At 41.9% G+C, this 15,179-nt stretch overlaps 1 protein-coding gene across 2 annotated transcripts in view; it reads right to left on the bottom strand.

The window, feature by feature from the left end:
* Positions 1–2,196: 2,196 nt before the first annotated feature.
* The window catches only part of UNC5D (unc-5 netrin receptor D), a 405,607-nt gene continuing 392,624 nt past the window's right edge, over positions 2,197–15,179 (bottom strand). For both annotated transcript variants that reach the window (XM_035140077.3, XM_060268544.2), the window contains 3 exons: positions 13,142–13,306; positions 10,949–11,127; positions 2,197–2,914 (listed from right to left, as the gene is read on the bottom strand). In XM_035140077.3, the coding sequence (XP_034995968.1) occupies positions 2,710–2,914; positions 10,949–11,127; positions 13,142–13,306 (549 nt within the window). In that variant the 3' untranslated portion in view covers positions 2,197–2,709. The remainder of the gene's footprint in view (positions 2,915–10,948; positions 11,128–13,141; positions 13,307–15,179) is intronic.

Consider the following 15,179-nt stretch of genomic DNA (forward strand, 5'->3'; position numbering starts at 1 on the left):
GCAACAAGGAAATGAAAATGAAAATATCTTAGCGACTTTCACTCTGTCATTGTTTTGAAGTGCCTTAGCTCAGGGATAGCAGATCCTCCAAGTCTCCCTATTTTCCAGGGATTTACAGAAGCTGTCTCAGTTTCTGATTTGGTCCCAGAATGTCCCACTTTTCCTTAGGACGTCCCTATTTTCATTGGAGAAATGTTGGAGGGTATGGGTGGAGCTGCTCCTCTCCCATAGCACAACCAATCCTTCTTTAGAGGGAAATCTAGAAATTGTGGCTTTGCGGGGGGAATAGGTTTATCCTATCAACTCTCAGCATACTGAACAAACTACAGCTCCCATAGTTCTTTGAGAGAGAACTAGTATCACAAAGCTTTAAATGCATGGTGTGAATATCACCTAGAAATGGAGAAAGAAGGTTTATACCTGAAATCTGGAAGTCCCGACACAGGTGAATTTTTCCTGCATCTGACCATCTCTTACATCCAGCATGCTTGTGCCCTGTTTTCTCTTTAAAGAAGGTCAACTAATTATATTCAAATACATAGATATATATAACGTGTAATACATGTAAAAAAAGTCAAGCAGGAGGCGGCCCCATATTTCTGCAGCATAATTTTATAAGTATTAACATATAAGTGTTTTTATACAGTTATATGCATGGTTCAATGTATCTATTTATGTGCTGGCTACTCTAGGAAACCTGGTGTGTATATGCATATAATTTTATATGTATAATAATGCATATAATATGCAATATTTGTTCATAGTTTTAGGAGAACTAGTTTAAAAAAAAGCTCACTTCTTGTCAAGATCAATGAGCAAGATGGGAATGAGAAAAGATTCGTGTAGATAAGCTCCACATTGAGATTTTCAGAAAATTCCACCCCCAGCCATACAAAAGTGCCATGTGGGTCTCTGATGAGGGGAGCAGCGATGCAGGAAAGTTTCCCTTCCAGTTTCCTTGATCTAAATCTAGCTCTCCCACATACACACCCACTAGGGGACAAAATACTGGTATGACACAGATATTTGTGATTTTTTTCCCTGAGGTCTAATAGCACCTGTGGGAAGAGCGACTCTTACCAGGGAAAGGGTTGGGAAAACACCCTCCACTGGGTGTGCTCCAATTTAAAAATGGGGAACTCCTCAAAACTGATTTTATTTTTTATTTAAAAAGTCAGATCTAACCACATGTCTCCTGAGTCCGATCTTCTTATGTGAGTAAACAGATGTTACTTAGGGATGCGCATCCACTTTGGATGAACCAGGGTGTCTTGGAAGGATTTTGGACTTGTCAGAGGGGAAACGGGTTGTGCTATCCACAAGTTGAAGTAGTGACTACTAAAGCACTTTAAGGTGCCTCGGCCATCCAAACAATGATGTTTTCAATGATGCTGCAGAGAAATGTCTGACAAGAGCAAACTAATGTATCTAAGGTTATCATAACGCCAGGGTGGGGAGAGGGCAGAGGGAGACTTCGACTGTGAATGCTTATAAGCAGAGGAAATCATTTTTACCTGAAAAGAAAATCCCTTCTCACCCCAAAATCAACTTTTAAAGAGCCTAGCACAAAAGCCCCTGAACCAATTTGTCTGCAATTTGGCAGATTTCTTACCTAGGGGCAACTTTTCAGCAATTTTCTAACTGAATCCCCACATAACACTAGGAGACAGAGTGATTTGACCCACCCTATAATGGCTGTCCTTGGAATAAAACCACTGGACGTATCCTTCTGAAATTTGGGGAGATTTGTGCCCCAAGAAAGGGCATGACTTTTAATCAGTTGCACTTACATGGTATATGCCTGTAATTCAGCAGTGTTGATCCACTCTTGAGACTCTACAATGCCTTCAAATTTCACCCACTTCTGTGAAAAGGAAAAATGTTACAGCCCCATTTTAACATTTCCAGAAGTGGAGAGGATGGGGGGATTGAAGCAGACTCCGATGGCCTCTGAGTCAAATCACACAGCACCTCCAACCAAGGTAAGCTGCTTTCCAAATTGCCAAATTGCAGCCCAAACCAAATCTTGCGGTCAGTGCACACCTTAATATTTATGCACCCAGCCACTTTCTTAAAATGCAGGTTAATCACACATAGTTTTTGTACCCAAGGCAGATACCAACTTCTAGCAATTCACTGTTTTCTGTCCCCACCCCACTTTTCCTAGTGGTGATTGTGGTACCAGCTCCATCTTACCTGAGCCCCCTAAATGGCCATTGCCTCAGTGAGTGCCCACGCTGCTTGGCTTTAGTTGAAAACTAAACAAGAAAGCCACAAAACGCATCGAGAAGAAACAACTGAGCAATCCAAAACACAGAGAGGTCTAAGATTTAGAAAAATTCAGGCATCTTTTAAATATTCCATAATTTTAATCTTTTCCTCTCTTGGCTGTGGTAGCCAAAAGATCGTACTCATTTTCTGCACTTAAGTATCAAATTTATTCTTCATTGTGATTTGATCTTTAATCTTCATTGGGAGATTGTTTTTTTCCCCCTCTTACAGCAACAGTTGTGTAGAGAGGCCTGGGTCTTCTTTATGGCTTGCCAGCTTCTTCTGTTCCCCCAGATGCAAATTGGTTTGATGGCGTGAAGGAGAGAGCCAATGAATCATGGGAAGGATGTGTGATTGTAGCACATGGTTTCTTCCGGCTCACAGGAATTCCGTCAGTTGCAAAGTCCAAGCCGGCTATCAGTTCTTCGAAAGTGATGACTAAAGTCCATTTTGTCTGCTGTAGCTGAAATTGGACTCCTCAATTTGAGTTTCTGTTAGATTAGCATTTTGGGGCTGTGTCCTTCCTATCTCTTCCAGTGCACAGGCTAGAGAGTCTAAGTCGCCATCGTGCTGATGCCTGGCTTCCCACAAGTCCAAAATAACAGCAGATGGGCTGTGCTGGGTAGCAAAGTAAGACAAATTCCTAAATGAGAGACGCAAAAACAAAGGGGTTAGGGTTCAGGATGATGACTGCCCCCCCCATAGATACTTGGTAGGATTGCTTGCAAAACTCAGGCGATCTCTGAGGTATGTGGGGAGGAACTTTTGAATGTAATTACTTTTATGGTTGCATCCGATGCAGAACTAAGTTAAAGTCTCTTAGCAGTATACCTGTTGCACTGCCGAAATGTCTTGCACCAGGAGAACATTGTTGAACAAGAGAATGCATAAGCAGGTTGTTGGTAACTTTGGGTACATTCAGACATGGGGCTTATTCCATATGTTTTCCAGGTTATAATGCTAGCCTGCCTGTCCCAGTTTTTGATGTTCCTGTTACACTGCATAGAATAATAGAAATGTAGAGTTGGGAGGGACCGCGAGGGTCATCTAGTTCAACCTCCTGCAATGAAAAAGTATGTTGCCCAACGTGGGGCTTGAACCCCCGACCCTGAGATTAAAAGTCTCGTGCTCTACTGACTGTGCTACCTGTTGCATTATGGAACTGTGAGGTTGTTTTTTAAAAAATCAATAAGCCACGTGTCACATTAAATTTCATTCAGACCAATGGGTGTGGTATGATGCAACAGTGGACGTCACTGGACATGTCACCACCTTTATGTGCCTGTTTCTGTTTCCCCATGATTCAACCATGAAACTAGCAGGAAAGCACAGTATGCCAGAATACCGCCCCAGATTTTGTCCGGTAATTTTCCAAGTTAACAGGATTGCAAATGGTTTTTCTTTTCTTTTCTGGAAGCAACTACCATAGAAATGAGTACTGAATTTCTGCTAGATTTCAGAAGTGGCTTTTATGTCATGTGAAAGATCACAGAGAATGCAGAACTGATCTAGTAAGAAAGTGTCAGAGAAACAAAATAAAGTGTCTGAATGCAACCATAGTTGCACAATAGACTGCACAGTACATTGAGTGATGAGTTTCCACTAGCACAACTGTTGTGTTAGATTCATCTGTTCCACAACATTAAAACTCACATGAGCACTTGCATTAACAGAGAACACTGGATATAATCCACAGGCTGCATGCCCCATGAAAATACACTTCTTCTAAACAATAGGCTTAATATCACAATGCACACAGGAATAGCAGTGCATTTTTTGGAAAGTTTTGGCTAAGTCAGGCATCCCCCAACTGCGGCCCTCCAGATGTTTTGGCCTACAGCTCCCATGATCCCTAGCTAACAGGACCAATGGTCGGGGAAGATGGGAATTGTAGTCCAAAACATCTGGAGGGCCGACGTTTGGGGATGCCTGGGCTAAGTGGTAGCAACACATAAGACTTTTTAGAGAGCTGGATAAACAAGGCTGTTTGCATGAACAAAGGTACCTGCATCCCAGTGTAAATAACAAGGACTTCTAAAGCATGATCCATAATTTAGTAACAAATCACCACGGCACAAGCAAATATTGTGAGTTTGTACGCAAGGTTTGGTGTGCTTTGGCATGGAACTTGATTTTTTTTTAAGTTGCCTTTCTTCATAAGCCATTTTTTATATATTTTGCTAAAGTGCACACACAAGATTGATGGGAACGTTCAGGGCATTTATTTGCGCAAGACCTGCTGGAACAAACTGGTTTCTGACTGCATATTATTTTCAGACTGTGCTATCAAGAGACTGTGCCTTTTGACAAATTGACTTGTGTTATTTCCTCTGGGAATAATCATCCAAGTAAAACTAGCAAGCCAGCAAGCATGCATATGCATAGTCATATTTACATACAGCTTATTATACATAACACATCCATGTAAGGCTTTCTGGAATTAAATCTCTGTGGAACTACAATTGCTCAAAGAACTTCTCAGATAGTGACTGAGGTCAGTTCACACAATTGTGGGTCCACTGCTTCATATCACACTGACTATGTGAAATTTATCACCATAGACCTTTTTCATACACTCTTATGTTATCTCATGCATGTTACATCTCAGTGGAGGCAGTTCTTGTGTTTAGCTGTGGCTCACCACCACCAAGTGGCGAGACATCTGGGTGCATCCCTAGTGAGATGACTAGGTGTTGGTGCATGTGTGAATCAGCTCTAGGCCTGGAAGTACCATTTCAATGGTGCTGATCATGAGGTATCTTTGCTAAATCCTAGAAGCAGCACAAAGTAGAAGAGATGGATTAATATGCTAAATGGAAAATATGGGCCAACTCTTCCTTGTATATGAACATACAGAAACTTAAGGTGCTAGATATAGTTAGTTTACCAGCTAAAGCCGAGACGACCAGAGTGCTTTGTGAAAAGTCATCCAAACCTTTACCACATAATGCCTGGCAAAATGTCAGATCTAAGCTTCCTTTGTAACCTAAGTGCTGAGCTGAAATAAGTAAATCTTGCTCAAAGTAAAGACTCAGCACTGGATCCCATCCTCCTGCAGAACTCTTCACCCTTCTTCCAGGGTTTGCCTGAACTCATGAGGGCTACAAGTGTGCAGAGGAGAAAGGATGTACACACGAGTGCCTTGGCCCCTCTCAGACCTTTCTGTGTTAAGGATGATGGTCTGAACAGACTTTCTAACAGGGATAAATGAATCTGTCAATTTTGCTTTCTCTCAGTTTCTCATTTTTCCCAGTCTTACATTCAGTTTTCCACATCAGTTTGCAATGATTATTTTTTAAGTCCTTATGAATATTTACCAGAATTTTTGTGAAAATTTATCCTAATATGCACACTTTTGCAAAGCAATGTTCCCCCCACCAGGCTTCATTTGTGCATGTTATTTCATGAATATATGCATTTTTTGTACATATTACTTGGCTAGAGAACTACATGGCAAAATTCAGAGAAGTGTGAATTTCAAAGGAAGGCTGTGTTTTGGTTTGCATATTGATGTGGAAAGTGTGAATTAGACAGGTTCATCTTGAGATGTAAATTGAATAAAATTTCTCCTTTGTTCCTAGTTTCTATGTGTGTTCAGCTGAGATAGGATCAGGAACCTTCCCTATCAGGATCCCCAACTGCACAAAGGCTTCAAACCGAAGCCCCCTTCATGTACAAAGCCCAAGAGGCATCTACATTCTTGGGAACATTGGGGGGTTAGACCCACTACTACACATCTTCACTTGTTCAGGCAACTTTTTGCCCCAATAAATAAACATATAACTGTTAAGCTTTCTTGCTTTCCACTCAATCCAAGACATCGCTGCATTGCCTCTGGTACAGCAGCTACATTGTCCTAATAGTGCTACGGTATGTTCCCAAAGTTTAAACTATTGGCTTATTAGAGAAAATTCTTCAGAGCCTACAATAGGCTTGGACAGAATTCATGTTGGATCTACTTTGGGGTTCTTGGTGTTTTTTTTTACTAGAACCACAAGATCTGCCAACCAGAGCTAGGTGCAAAAGCCATAGTTGGAATTGGAGAACAAGGTGTCTCTGAGCACAATCTGAGCCTAGGAATTTGTTTGCAGCGTGAGAGCTGAACTGAGCTCACAGCCCTTTCACACAGAAGGCTGCTCCTGGTTAGTTTTCTTCATTTCAGCCATCTAGCCTAGATGGGGAAAGCCACTATAGTTAAACATTTGAGATAGATCCTGAGTTACAGTTATGATGCCATGATACATGTTGTTTGGCCCTCAGTCTCTGCTTCCCATCTGTAATTAAGAGGAAGGTAATAATACCAGCTTTACTGGGTTGTTGCAAGGATTCTAGAAATAATGCTAGTGAGATCTTTTAGTGATTGATAGGGCTCTGTATATGCCACATTCAGCCATGTGCCCACCCTCACCTACAAACATCAGATAGGGCTATATCAGGGGTTGTCAGAGTGACACCTGCAGGCACCAGTGTGCTGCCCCCCTCCCCACACGTAACTCTTATGGTGCCCGTGAAAAAATCCCCTTCAAAAACCCATAGTTCCTATGGTTCCCTGGGGAGAGGGATTGATTGGTAAACGACTCAGGGAACTGTAGCTCTGTGGGGGGAACAGGAGTCTCCTAACAACACTCAGCACTCTTAATAAACTACAGCTCCCAGAATTCATTGGGAGAAAGCCACGACTGTTCAAAGTGGCATAATAGTTTGGGTATCACTGAGATTGCCATTCCAGATTGCAAAATATAAAATGCAAAAGCTAGTGACTTGTCTAAGAGCAGCAACATCCCTCCCCCCCCCAAATCTTTCCATCCCCTCAGTTCCAGGATGACCAACACCATGGGCCACAAAGAAAAATGTTCCTTTTTAAAAAAACAAAACAAAACCATGAACAGCTTGAATGGGCACCTATGTATGTGTGTGCAAGCACACCAGGGGTAGTTAATCTATATCAATCCAGATGATGCTGGACTCCGACTAGGAACAAAGGGGAATTCATTGGGTTCAGATTTTAATGTGCCCCTACCTAATTCACACTCCTCCAACCAATAAACAAAGCAAACCACAACTGTCCTTCAAGAGACTCACGTCTCTGAATACAGTGATGTGGTTCTCCAACCAGAAAAATGTGTGAACAAAAATGCATATATTAATGAAGAATAACATGCAAAACCTATGAAAAAAATTCCTTGCCAAAATGTGTACATTGGGGAAAATTGCATATATTTGAAAGATACATGAGCATGAAAATTCATACTTTTTTGTGCAGACTTTTAAAGAAATAAAATGGCAAATCGATGCAAAAATGGGGTGAAATTATCTTAAGGTTAGTGGAATTAGAAACTGAAATTGACATCTCTGTTCCTCTCTAACAGCAGCTCCAACCAGCCCCAGGCTGCACTGCCCATAGTCAGAACTGGTGGCCAACAATATATGGCAGGCCACAGGTTGGTCATCCCTGAAATAAACAATGCAGAGGAATTATCTGCAGTGCAATGAGATGGAGGACATGAAGCTCCCACGGTTTCTCTGGTGATTTCTAGCGCTGCGTCATTTACAGTCACGGTAGACAATGTTAATATACTGCTCACGTGTGCAGTCTCTCTGCCAGAAGTGCAACCAAGTAGTCCCTTTCCAGTCTTTTCATTAATAATAGATAGCTGAACAATGTTCCTAGCAAGGAAACACAAGGAACTCAACGACAACAAACCCCCAGAAAGGAAGAAAAAGACACAGCCAGCCAGCTCAGCCACCTGCACTCGCTTGTTCCAAAAACCACATATATTGGTTCAAAATCCATGCAAAACAGACTGCGGGCTGGATAGTCGTTCCAAACATCCAGAAAGCATCCAGCTCCAATTTGCCTCTGGTGCCTTCTTCCTTCCTTCCATGAGCAATTAGTGTAGCCAATAGAAAACACACATGCTTCAGTTCCAGAAGGCACGGCTCATTCCAAACAAGTCTAACAAATGCCCAGGATAGGAGCTTGGGAAGAGATCCACTGTTTAAAAAGGTACAGAATTTGGCTTGCATGTTAATGAGATTTCCTTCTCCCTTTTCTTTTTGAAAAGAAAAGAAGTACAAGCGTTCAGCTTCTTCAACGGCTCAACCTTTCCAAAGTTTTCCATTCAGAATAGCAAGTTCGGTTCTGTGGGTTGGACCCAGTGCTAGTCCCATTCAGAGTAGAAGTTAAAAGGACACGACTCATGTGGGTTCATTCATTTCAATGTGTTCACTCTGAGCAGGACTGACACGGGATTCAGCCCTGCACCCACTTGTTTCCCAGCTCTGCTGATTAAAAAGATAAAAATGCAATTCCTTTTAAATTTTGCCTTCAGGGAAGACATCGTCCCCAAACTGATGAGCAGCTGAGTGCTAAAGGAAATAGACCTGAAATGGGGCTACTGAGAAAGTCGAAGGTATATCGCCACGCTGGCATCTTCACAACAAACACAGCTAAGCCCCCAATAAGGGCTGGGCATTCTCAGCAGCCACTGTGGAGCAGTCCTCTTGCTAAGAGGCAAGGGTGCCCTGTAGCATTTTGTTGCAGGTCCTACTCATCACTAATCCAGGTAATCTCTCCCCTACTGAAAATGTGCCACTTGGCTGTTTTAGATTCAAACAAGAGCACCAGCAGGATCCCAGCAAAGGCACCTACTTCCATAGGCAAACAAGTCTGCTTGAAAGTTTTTTGTGCAGGATCAAGACAAGCAAAACCCTACAGACATCCAGGGAGCTGCCTACCCTTTCCCCTCCCCCAAGGCACAGAATGTAGCTTGGTGGCAGGAGGAAGTGGCAGTGGCGGGTGCTCCCAGGACCCAGCTAGAGCAGTTACCGGTAGTTTTCTTGCCAGAGACTAAGGCTACAGATCCCAGAATCCCCAGTGGCAAACTTATGCTACTGCGCATCATTCCCACCAAGGAGAAGGCATAGAGTCAGTGTGTGCTGCTGTCATCTTCATCTGCCACATGGACGGGAAAGGTATCAATTTGGACTGAAACTATTCTTCCTAGTTCTCCTGGATCTCTCAGTGGCCTTTGATACCATCGACCACAACATCCTTCTGGACTGTCTAGAGGGGCTGAGAGCTGGGGGCACTGTCATACAGTGGTTCCACTCCTTCCTCCTGGGCCGTGTTCAGAAAGTGGTGGTGGGGGATGAGTGTTCAGACCCCTGGGCTCTCACTTGTGGGGTGCCTCAGGGCTCTGTCCAATCCCCACGTGAAGCCGCTGGGAGAGATCATCAGGGGGTTTGGGATGGGTGTTCATTAGTATGCGGATGATACCCAGCTCTACCTCTCTTTCAAATCAGAACCAGTGAAGGCGGTGAAGGTCCTGTGTGAGTGTCTGGAGGCGGTTGGAGGATGGATGGTGGATAACTGATTGAGGTTGAATCCTGACAAGACTGCCTAACACCGACTTTCAGAAGTTTTTGCAAGCCCTCTCTGGAGATGTCAGGGATTGAATCTGGATACTTCTGAACAGAAAGCATGGGCTCAATCGCTGAGCAATGGCCTTTCCACAAATCACACTATATGTTCAATTTTTTTAAAAGAAAAGCCTTACAAATTCAGGTAAGTTAAAATGATTATCATCAGGCGTGGCAGAATATTGCGATGTAATATTCATACTCTTCTAAATTCTACTCGGCCACATTTAATTTGCACATTGTTTGTTTTACTTAATGACAGCATTTCAGACACCCATAGTTATTGTTTGTAAGTGGTTTACAATATAATATACACAATATAAGTCTTACCTAATTACAACAACAGCCAGAACCTTCATACCCAACCACACATAAAAACAATTATCAAATTATACTCTCACATGTAATGAATCAACACATACAATAGTAAATAACAAAATATGCAAAGTTCTGTACAACTCAGTACTGTTGAATTGACACACAGCCTTTTTCAAGCAAATGTGTAATTAACTTCTGCTTTCTTGAGAAAATTTTTCATTTTCCATTGAGTTCCAATTAACTGTAACCAGGATGAAAAATTTGGCGTTCGTTTACAATATAAAGATTTAACCTCATAAAAATGTAATGAATGGAAACCTATGATTTTGTTTCCTTTTCTTTCTTTTCTTCGAAAAGAACCCAAACACATAAACGGGATTATCTCAAACTTAAAGCAACCGTTTTGTCAAGCAGCAGACTTGAAATTTTCTAGGAACAGGTGTCGGTATGCTTCTGAAAGGAAGCAAATGATGGCATAAGGCAAAACTTTTGGAGGTGGAAATTCCTGAAAGGCGCTGGTGGATTATAGAATCATAGAGTTGGAAGAGACCCAAGGATCACCTAGTCCAACTCCTTGTAGTGCAGGAATCTCAGCTAAAGCATCCATGACAGATGGCCATCCAACCTCTGCTTAAAAACCTCCAAGGAAGGAGAGTCCACAACCTCCCGAGGGAGACTGTTCTACTGTCTACCTCTGTATCCACAAAAGATAGTTTCCTGCAGACCCTACACTGGGGACAGTGTCCTGATGATAATTTAAAATGTTGCAGTTTTCAAGATATAGGGAAATGTCTGAATTGCAGATTGATGTGTAAATATAACAACAATGACTGAGAACGTTAAAGAAGGCAGGGAGCAGAGAATGGCATGGGGACACTAGTACACTGTTCCAATAACAGCTATGGACAGGATGTCATTCATAATTGCATCAGATTACCTGTTGAAGCTGTTTTTCTGTGCTAACATCTGCCAGTCTTTGCCTTTGGCGCTGGGTGTGTCAAAAGTTGCGCATATCCTTTGCCTGATGGAGTAGGGTATCTTGAAGGCTTGCGGACCCATCTGAGTGGGAAAGTTACTGTCATCATGTGCAAAGAAAGCGATGGTTTCCTTTTCATTCTACGCACAAAAACAAAACCATTGTAGGGGTTAAAAGTTGAGTTGAGTTCTCTCTCTAGTCTAGCTTGTTCAGCTCACTGGAAAGGCTTGTTCCTTGCTTTCTAATGCCGTTAAACAATAGTTATACCTGCTAAAGAAAAATCATAGGCATTACACACATTGTACTGGGCTCTGGGTAGAGTCAGAGCAGTGCGGAGAAATCTGAAAATGTATTATATTCACCACAGCAAAGTAGAAATGCCAGCAAAATTGAGGGAGGTGATTTGGATGGTTTTCAGGGATGGCTGACCTTGACCAACAACAGCACTTCTAACAATCTCAAGAGCTGCTATTTAAGGAAAAGAAAATACACACACTCAGAATCTCCTTAGAATGATGCTATGCATTGTTCTATCCTGCAATGATACCTGGGTAGGAAAAGACAGTGGCCAACAGATTGGGGGGGGGGGAGCCTGTTGCTGGAAGCACAATTGGTTGGGATATAAGAAAGGGCAGATTGGTGGCTGCGCCCAGGATATGGAATATATTGCCTTCCCTTCCTATTACTTTCTATCGCTTGGCGAAATTTTTCCTGTTCTGGCAAGCTTTTGCCATGCTGAGCAGATAATGTTTCAGTAAAATAGTAATCTAAATGCATATTTTTTAAAAAAAGGAAACAGGAATTTGGGAGATTTAAACACAAAAAGGGGGTCTGTTGTTATTTGTCAGAAAGACCTTGGACAAAAAGGTGAGTTGTATTTTTGTTATACTACAATGTTTGCTTTTATATTGTGCTCTGCTTGATTCCTGCATTGCAGGGAGTTCGATTAGATGATCCTCCTGGTCCCTTCCAACTCTATGATGATATGATCTTTTACATTCGCATCCAGGGGCAAAGTTCACAACCAGGAGCAGCTACTTCCATTTGTAACCAGAAGCGTTAACCAGAGGTACAGTACATTGTCTATTGCTTTCATTTTATGGATCAATGATTTCATAAGATAGTAAAATTTATGTTAAATAGCTCTTTTAGGGGTTGTTTTTAAAAGTCTGGAACGGATTGACCCGTTTCGCATTACTTTATATAGGAAAGCATGCCTTGGTTTTGGAACAGACTTCCGGAACAGATTAAGTTTGAGAACCAAGGTACCACTGTAATTATAATGATGACCTATACCCTGACCTACACATTAGTCCAAGAAGTGAGGGCCAGGTCAGTTCATATTAGCATGGGGAGGCTCTGTTGGTGCTGACCTTCACAGGACCTTTTTGGTGACTGCTTCTTGTTTGTTAACTCCCCACCCTGGTGATGATGCGCATCTGCCTCCCTTATGAATAACATTCAGAAACAATTGGAGGGGGGGGCATTCCCCTTCACCCAGGCATTTGATGGCTGAAGGATACTGCTTCCAGCAACCTTCACATTATTAGATTTGAGGATATATGGCTGTTTTTAGATGTTTTAAAAAATTTCTAAGTATTTTTATTTATTTATTTCTAATTGTGTTGTTTTATTGCCTTTTTGTTTGCCACCCTGAGCTCCTTTGAGAAGAAGAGATGCAAATGTAATGGCTGGAGGGATAAATATGACCATCAGTAAGATCAGCACGTTTCCTCAAGCATCCTTATTCATTCTGGTGAATGTTCTTAGTTCAGTTCAGACCACTTTTAATCAGCATTAAGAATGAATGCTCAACTTCCCTTTACAAGCATCATTTCTGTGGTTTCTACACACGGAGAAAATATAATATAATATAATATAATAATATAATATAATATAATATATAATATAGCCGCCCAGAGTGGCTGGGGGAACCCGGCCAGATGGGCGGGGTATAAATAATAAATTATTATAATGTGTCCAAGTAGAGCAGTGCTTCCCAACCTTTGGTCTCCAGCTGTTTCAAGACTACAATTCCCATCATCCCTGACCACTGATCTTGCTAGCTAGGGATCATGGGAGTTGTAGTCCAAAAAGAGCTGGAGATCCAGGGTTGGGAAACACTGAAGTAGAGAATGGATGACGGGAACTCGCCTCGAGAATTGATGTCTGGATCTGCAGGATTTGTTCATGGCCCTTGACTTGTCTGACACAGATTTTGCACGAGAGCTGAGTGGTGGCAGGAGTGTAGCGCTCCAGTGAAAAGGCACAGTGGAGTGGCTGCTGGTTGCTGCGCCACACGCGAGAGAAAGGAACTTCCTAGGGAGAAAAAGAAAAAGGAGAAAGGTCACCAGCTGACAAGGTAAGAAACCAAAGCACACAAGAACAAAAGCCATAAGAACATAGGAGGTGCCATTCGTCCACCTAGTTCAGTCTAGTCAAAACTCACACCACCATAAGCTTTTAGGTGCTACAAGATTCTCCGATCTGAGATTTCTGAGCCTAAACAGCAGCTGACCTGAGATTGAGAATTGTACCTGGGCAGCTTAGTTGGAGAGACAGCAAATTGGCCCTAGATCACCCACGTGATGAGTGGAGATTTGAACCCAGCTCTCCATCCTTTAGCTGCCCCTGCTCCACTTGCTCTGATGGAGACACTTCCAAATTATTTCCAACTTTCCAGTCCTAAAATCTTTGTAGAGCTTTACCTGCCTCTAGTGCTGACCAAGGCTAAGTTTAGCCAGAAGCTGGAACCATCTTAATATTGATGTCATTAATAGCAAACTTCAGGAGCAGGCCATGACAATTTATAGTGGCTGCTGAACTAGCAGATTATTATGCTGTTATAACGGCTTTTAAAGCAGTCCCACAGCAGCAGAAAAGCATCAACAGAAGTGTGTTGGATAAGTGAGTTTTGGTTTACAGGGATTGTATACGGTGACTACAGCAAATCTGCTTGAACTTTAGCCATAGCAGATCAGAACTCTGTACTGTTTTATGAACCAACTAGGTGACTACATGATTTATTTATTTTTTTAAGCATTGCTTAGGATGGCAAATTTCAGTTTTTCTCAATTTCTCTTTTTTCAGATTTTCAGTTCTCCACATTTCTGTATCAGTTTGCAATAAAAAGACACTCTGATGAAAAGGCATCAGCCTTTAAATGCACATCCTTCCAAACATGCACATTTTTGCAAACAATTTCTCCTAATATTCTTGCATGTTATTTCACCAATACAGGCATTTTCACCCACACTTTCCCATAATGCTAACATTTTTAGACACAATATTTGGCCGGAGAACTACAAGTATCTTTACAAAAAATTGGAGAAGTGAGAATGCAAAGGAATTGTTATATTTTGCTTTGTATATCATCTCTGGATGTGTGCATTAACATGTGACCCAAATGGAATTTCTCCCCCATCCTTAGGGTGTGCAACTAACAACCAGCTTGGCCTCAATTCATGCATGCCCCCTATAATATATTTTTTGATTTCTAAGATTGCCTTCAACAAATCCCAGAAGAAAACAGGGGCACACATCTTTCAGGGCAGCAATCTCGCATGAGAGCTTGGACCCCCAAAATGGGATGTCCCAATTAAATTGGGACAGTTGAGGAGTATGAGATAGTCGATCAATAGATGGAAAGCAGTAAAGGGAGGGAGGGGGGAACACAGAGAACACACAGAGAGATAGATTGAGAACAGAAACAACAACTGCAACTCTGTCTCATATTCCTTCTAGTTTGCTAGGGGTTATACAAAGTGATAAAATAAAGCACTATATTTAGAACCAGACTCAGTGAGTGGCAGAGAGACACCAATGGTAATAAACAGTAGAAACTATCTATAGCTATATCTATATATCTACATACTCAGACATATATAGGCACAGCAACTGTAATTAGATTTTTTCTTTATTCCAGAGAAATTATCTTCCCCTTTCATAGGGGAGTAGAGGAAGAGAGTGGGTGGGTACGAGAAAGAGGCTGTCACTGAGCTGCAAATAATTTTTGAAGAAAATGAACAGGCTAGAACAAAGCACAACAACAGTGATGAGTGTGAAAAGGATGCTGGGGAAACTTTAGGTTTGATTACCCCATTATACTGAGGCTCACAACAGTCGCTAGCAACCATCCTCTAGCTGAAACCGGAACCATAATCTGCCAAGATGCAAGCCATGGTTGAACAAG

The sequence above is a fragment of the Zootoca vivipara genome, chromosome 14 (assembly GCF_965207765.1).
Source record: "Zootoca vivipara chromosome 14, rZooViv2.hap1.1, whole genome shotgun sequence".
NCBI lineage: Eukaryota > Metazoa > Chordata > Lepidosauria > Squamata > Lacertidae > Zootoca > Zootoca vivipara.